The 7553-nt window shown below is 32.0% G+C and overlaps 1 protein-coding gene across 1 annotated transcript; it reads right to left on the minus strand.

Moving 5' to 3' along the window:
- Nucleotides 1-1392: 1392 nt before the first annotated feature.
- Nucleotides 1393-6520, minus strand: LOC132739651 (uncharacterized). Its single transcript, XM_060727403.1, has 4 exons — nucleotides 6409-6520; nucleotides 4773-4941; nucleotides 2330-2491; nucleotides 1393-1661 (listed from the first exon to the last, which is right to left on the minus strand). Exons 2-4 carry the CDS (start codon nucleotides 4933-4935, stop codon nucleotides 1393-1395), a joined length of 594 nt encoding a protein of 197 aa, XP_060583386.1. The 5' UTR covers nucleotides 4936-4941; nucleotides 6409-6520.
- Between the last annotated feature and the right edge of the window lie 1033 nt (nucleotides 6521-7553).

The raw sequence follows: 7553 nt of genomic DNA on the forward strand, positions 1-7553 counted from the left end.
TTGGTAGACACTCACTAGAAGATGTTTCATGCCAAATATCTAAGCTCTAGCTCTTATGGTTTTTTAAAAGAAGATATTTAAATTTTTTTCTTTCGGTTGCCATGGCAACCAGAGTTCTGCATGGAATTAAATTCTTTGAACAATTTTTAAAGGTGACCACCAAAGGAACATTCCTTTGAAGTTTGAATGAAATTGGCTTAGTGGTTTATGAGGAGATGTCATTTAAAGTAAAAGTTTACGGACGGACGACAGACGGACGCCGGACGAAAAGTGATCACAAAAGCTCACCCTGTCACTTTGTGACAGGTGAGCTAAAAATATGTCCAATATAGATAAAGAAGGAACAAAATCGGGACTTTCAAATTTTCATCTAGATAACAAAATATCGAGAAAAGCGTTGTCGAGATAACGGTAGTTGACTGTAGTGATTATCCAGCTCTGAACAAGGGGGAGTAATCCTTAAATGACACTTCTGTATATAAGAAAGAGTTGTTTCATAAGAAATTATAATAGTCTGCATGGAATTGAATAAAAACAATACATAATATTCAAGAATATACAATATGAACAGATACTATACAGATGCTATACAAGCTTGGCATTTTCAAGGTACAAGAATAAACTGTGTATTTAAGTGTATGAGTGTAAAATTTCACAACTTGTATACCATGTATAAATGTTGTCTAAGCCGGTGCAAAATGGGCATGGACAGTAGCTTGTACCTACCACTTTCATCAATGTACAGGCTCAATTAAACTGAGCTTACAACATTTTTAAATTTGCTTTTTCACGCATTCTTTAGGAAATCAAATTTTTTTCTCAATTCTTTTTGCATATGGTCAACTGTTATATAACGTCCTATATTTCTTAAAAGGTCAGGGTTTTTTTTTTATAAAAATAGGCAACCAATCAGTGGCATATCTTAAAATCCCATAGATTATCTGATATATTGGATGAACACATTGTTCATCACACATTTGTCAATTTATTTATATCACTCCTGGATATTTTACACACCACAGAAAGATGAAAATTTCATAAAAATCGCAGGCAAATGCCCATTCAGTACTGAAAGTGGAATATTTGGATAGAAAGTGGGAGGGGAAACTAATAATACTTTACTCTATATGAGCCGTGTCACGACAAAACCAACATAATGGGTTTGCGACCAGCATGGATTCAGACCAGCCTGCGATCTGCGCAGTCTGATCAGGATCCATGCTGTTCGCTTACAGACCCTATAACAAGTAAAGAAACTGCTAGCGAACAGCATGGATCCTGATCAGACTGCGCGGATGCGCAGGCTGGTCTGGATCCATGCTGGTCGCAAACCCACTATGTTGGTTTTGTCGTGACAGGGCTCATATTAGGCTTGATATTCAATCTTTACACTTACCAGTATTTATCAGATACAGCTGTTGCCATGGCAGGATAATTTCCCTCCTGTACCATCGTTTCCACGTCAAACACTATGACACATTCTTCTGGGTATTCTACAGGAACTGGAATCCCGTCCTCGTCATATTTCACCCAACCTGGACAGAATGCCCACTCTGATGGCATTGTAGGAATGACAGACGAACATAAACACTCTGCCAGGTCAACATAATCCTTCACCTGCTTCTTCCCAAGATTCATAAAATGTTCATCTATGTTTTTACCTAAGAAAGAAAATAAATTTAAAAAAAGATAAATACATGACTTTGGCCCTGAATATAGAAAAAAAAAATCAGATTTTTCACTATGTAATTGCAACTTATTTACCATTTTACATAGTGTGATTTGTCTTTATATTAAAATTTGCTACTTTCACTTTGGACCCACTTAGTGAAAATCAAACATGGCCAACAATGCAGAATATGAAACCTAAATATTTAATATTTGGAGGTCAGTCTGTTCTTCATGTTTGACCCTGTGACCTCTTGGTCAGTCTAAGGAGACCAACAGGCAGCTTTAAAACAATATGCCCTCTCAATCTATTGATCCTGGGGTATAAAAAAGTAGCTTTACAGATTTAATGTAATACACAAACAACGATAAAGATTCAGTCAGGAATTAAGACCATCCCACTATTAAGACCAGTTTTTAAAAGAACAAAATTTTCTGTTTTTATGTCAATGGTAACATCATATTCACAATTAAGACTACCCCACTTATCCATTATTAAGACCACCAGATTCAGTCCTAGTTTTTTTGTTTTATTCTTTATATGACAACACTATTGAGACCACTGATAATTCAGTTAACACTAATAATGAGTTTTTACTGGATTTTGATAAATTTTCAAACTTATAAAGAACAATACAGAAGTATGTTATGTTGGACATACCTAGTAGCGGTGGTAGATTAAAACTGACATCTTTGTGCAGGTTAGTTTGTTTATCCCACAATTCATGCTGGGACAAGTGTTTCTTTACTTTTTTTAGTTGACCATCATCTAAAGTTTTTTCTTGTTTCACGTGTATCTCATCTCCTGAGCTATCAAACTTACCTAACAAAAGAGAAAAAATATCAGCACCATTAAGATAAGATCATGTAAATATGATGTGACAAATAAAGAAGTCAAAAAATTCAAGATGGGTGTATCATGTTATCTTTTAATTAAATATTTTAAACACAGTTGCACTAAACAACAACATATATATCATTTCTCATATTTCTAAAGGTAAAAAATATTTTTCATGAACTATACATTACAATTTTAGTTCACATCAAGTTCATGTATGCTAAAGTTGTTATGAAATATGAAAATCGCTGGCAAAATTCTGCTCGTAAAAGCGAACAATTCTTAACCTACAGAGCTTTATGTACAAATGTAGAAGCTCCTATAAAAAATATCAACATATAAACTCCCAAACAAGAGGTATGGTATAAATGTAGGTCAACATATTTCATATTTTTCTCAATATCATTTCAATTTTTCTCCAAGCCCTATTTTATCATATAAGATAAGACCTTTTTTTCATTATACAACACATCATTTAGTTTCCTATATCATTTCAAACACTTTTGAATGGAGTGGAATATCCCCAAACTGTGTTATCTTTGTTAATTTTTCTGATGTATTTGGTTATTTTTGGTAATACACATACTATGTATGACAAAGATTTTGTTTGGTGCTGACAGACATATGTTACTCTAAAGACGTTAAATTTACACGTTCATATGTAATGTGAAGTCTTATATTAAGAAGAAAGGACACTGTTTTCGTACAACAGAGGTTCACGCTGAGGTTGTGATGTAAAGTGTTTAAAACAGGGATTTACAGGAAGCAGGATCCTGTATCCATATACCCTTAAAATGCCTAATTGGATGATGCACTGTTAGTTCTTTACATCTTACATTAAGTGGATGCAGGAAATATAAAAAACTGGCTTCATTAATATTACATACCATCATTACAAGAAAAATATTACATACATGTACATTCGTATGTAATATAGGTACGATTGCATACTACTTTTTGTGAAGACTTTATGTTTGCTGAATTAAAGGTGTAATGTAAAATGAACAAACATGTCATGAGATATTTTATATCTTTAAACATTTTCATGGAATGTTATTAATGTATCACCATATTAAAGTTGCATGCCTTCAGATGAGAAAAATGATTTCAAGGAAATCAAAATATGAAAAGAAAATTCACGGTCAATTGACTGCTTTGAAGCATAATCACAAAATAAAATTACAGGAAATTAAAAACCTTTTCAATACACTTAAGGTAGAATTTCATTGTAAATCATAGTCAAAGATTTGAGATATGATTATTTATTCATATTAACCTCATTATTGGTTATATATTGATAAAAAAAAACCGAAAGACACAGTTTGTAAATATTTATTACAATAAAATATGAAAAAGGTATACGCGCCGAGGTTAGCTATAATTAAAATTCCCGCGCTTAGTCGCAGTGGTGCTTGGGATAATCACTTGATACTGTAAATGGCAGCCATTTTACGATACGAATCATCGAAAAGTTTATTCTGCCAAAAAGATATGAAAAAATACTTGCAATTCAAAGTTTGCTGGCTACATAAAGATTATTGATTTACTCTTTGCACACTTTTTCTCTGTCTGAGTATAATAATTTTGACGTGTTTTCATTGGCTTAAACCATCACGTTACCAATACACATGTAGGTGTGAACTAATTTCGTGTTCATCAAAATTATTCCGTTAATAGACATATAACAATCTTATTTACAAATGAATTGATAAAACAACAATCCCAGAAGCATTTAAGATAATAACAATCATTGGAAAAAAATAAATGCATATAAATATGACAACTCAACCCCCTAAACAAAACATAATAGACTCAACCAAAACAAGCGCCTGCTTCTTCACCTAACTATGTAGTTGCATAACCTTGATTAGCAATTTAGCAAACCAAATCTAAGAGATAAACCTATTGTAAAAATAATACTATGACCACAGCAGATTTCGTACAGAAAAGTGCATGACAGATGTGATTGTAACATGTAAGATATCATTGTAAGTACAATGTACCATGATTTAGTAAGGAGTCAGCCTGCTTGAATTAGATATATGACATCTTGAATTAATAGTTGGACACCATGAATTTGTGGTTGGCGCCCTATCATTCAAGAATCTGCTTCAAATTGGATCCCTTGAAATTAAAAGTGATGTATGATTATGTAAATTCCTGTTTAAAGTACTTATAAACATCCTAAAATCATTAATGATGTATTAATCAGATAGTCAGTTAAAACAAATTATAATACTAAGAAATAAAAATATTAATATATTACTTATTTCTTGTGATTTTGTGCACTGACTGTTTCTGAATATCTGTTGTTGAAGAGTTTCTGACAGCAATTGAATGTTGATCTCATTGACCCTTGGTCTGTTTATACTGAGATGACAGGAAGTAGAAAAACCTCTTCTTAATGCACACAGCTTACACCATGACATTGTTACCTGCAAGATGAAAACAATAGTATCATAATTTTATAAAAAAAAATTGTGTCTTTTAAAAGTATCCATTTTCATGTAGATTTTTGAAATCAGATGAACAATTTAAATAAAATAAGCAATAAACTTTGGTAAATTATTTGATGTTCTCTGATTTTTTTTTTAGTGCAAAAATACAATCTCACGTAACATTTTTCAAATTTTATTAATAGCAGCTTTTACTTTTAAAGCAAACACAGGTATTTTTTTTTCTTTTTCAAAGTAATTAAATAACAATTTGTTTGTTTGTTTGTTTGTTTCATTTTACGTCTTTTCCCAACAATATTTCAGTCATATAGGCGGGTAGTTTCCTAACCATCATTCCTGGAGAGTTACACCAGTACTAGACTACCTACCTCCGCGCTAAACTACCATAGCATCTCCCGGGATCAAACCCACGCCAGAGAGGTAACTGGATTAGAAGTCATCGCATCTAACCCCTCCACCACGGAGGCGGTAATAAATAAATAACAAGACTTGAATTTAAATAAATTAAATTTGGGAAAAAATTAAAACTGTGGCACCGCTCAGACTTTCCGCATACTTATCTCAGACTAAATACAGACTGAAAGTAGTTCTACCATATGGTTTTAAACTTAAATAAAACAGTGGAAGTAATCTTTAATAATGTAAAAAATGTATATATTTGACATCCAAAGAGATACATGTATTTTGGTAAAATTTTGATTGAAAATTTTTCAATTTGAAAAACGCCCACTGATCCACAATATAACCAAATATGAATTAATTTCAACAGGTATACATTATGTACATGTACATGTATTTTTAGTTTCTGACAGCATTTAATAAATATATAAATAATGTACTGTTTACTTTTATATCAATAGATCAATAGGTGGAAGCATTACATTATGATTACATTTTCTTACATTATTTAGCTTCTTAATCTTAGCTTAGAGCAAATACTTCATCTGTTCAGTATGTTCTTACTTTTGTGTTTGAGGTCCTTACCTGAAGTTTTATTATGGGGCCAAAAGATACATGTACCAAATAATGCCTAATTCAAAGCAAAGCGAGTCCATTACTTTAACAGCTTAAATGTCAACTGAGAATAATCAAATTTTTTTCAAAACATGATTAATGTAATAGGCCTACGAACTACCTGTTAGAGTATTAGTATTAGAAGATATTTACACAAAAACTATGTTTTAATCAACTGATTATTTGATCTCTTTAACCAGTTCATAACTTTTTGTTATGACTTTAGACAGGCGGTTATGATTTAAATCGTTTAAATTACACGAATGCAAAAATCAAATTTGAGTTTCATGACGAATAATTATTTCAAGTCTCTAATTGCATTGCTACTGTCCGAAATACAGCACCTGTCCGAATTCAATATAATACGAAAAACAAATAAATTGTGCAAAGCAAAGTTGCATTAGATATTACTGTAACGCATGTTATTCTTACTTATTTCAGCAGTCAAGATTACTCAAAATCATACCATGACAAGTTGCTATTTCACGGAAATCTTAAATGATATTTGTAAATTAAAGGCATGTTTTTATTTTTTTAATCGACCTAACGCATAAAAACTAAACCAAAGAGCAGATAAATTTAGCGAAAAGACGTCTATTGGTTTATTACCATTGTTTAGACAACGGTATTATCATATATTCCCACCTGTGACATGGGTTATTTTCTTAGACAGCATCATTCAATGATGACACTCTCCAAGCAAATATGTCGCTCATCTCTCACATAATATGGAACGTTAGGTATCAATTTGAAGCATTCCTAATTTTTGGCCAGTAAGATATTTATTAATCATAAAATGTGACTGAAGTTACCCCGTTAGGCGCCATGTATTGATAGACAGAAATAGATATAAAGGAAACGGGAACAAGCTAGACATTTCATTTCCAAGACACTCACCACCTTAAAAGTTTAAGACTCATCACCACTCAACCCCTCGATCAAGATGAGCCTTACAATTAGTAAGTAAATGAATGAATGAATGAATGAATGAATGAATGAATGAATGAATGAATGAATGAATGAATGAATGAATGAATGAATGAATGAATGAATGAATGAAGGAATGAATGAAGGAATGAATGAATGAATTCGTATGACACTTTACCCCTCGTCATTTTGTTCTTGATTGTATAAATATTAGCAATTTTTATTGTTATTTTTGAAACTCAAAGTGACTTTTAACGTAATATTTTTGAAAAAGAAAACGAAAGAAAATAATATAACAATACATACGAATATGATCTTAATTATTAACCTGATGCACTGTTGGCAGCAAGTAAATTTACTTAAGGACCAGTGCAGAGCAATTTTAGCCGCAACATCCATCCCGTCTGATCATGGTCAGCACGTACTGTTCGCTACCATGGAGCTAAAATATCTGTGTCGCTACTCAGTCAGTATTTTTATTTTGAAATTTTTATAATGCTGAATGGTTTTGTCCAGATAAAAAGATGCACGCGTTTATTGAGGGCATTTAAACGTAGTTTAAAAAATCTTTCAAGATTTAAACAAAAAGGGGGCGCATACTCCCAAAAGCGAAATAGAAACTTTACATATAAAGGGTTTGGGTTTTTTCA

Source organism: Ruditapes philippinarum, unplaced genomic scaffold (genome assembly GCF_026571515.1).
Source record: "Ruditapes philippinarum isolate M1 unplaced genomic scaffold, ASM2657151v2 ctg7618_1_1_1_1, whole genome shotgun sequence".
Lineage (NCBI taxonomy): Eukaryota > Metazoa > Mollusca > Bivalvia > Venerida > Veneridae > Ruditapes > Ruditapes philippinarum.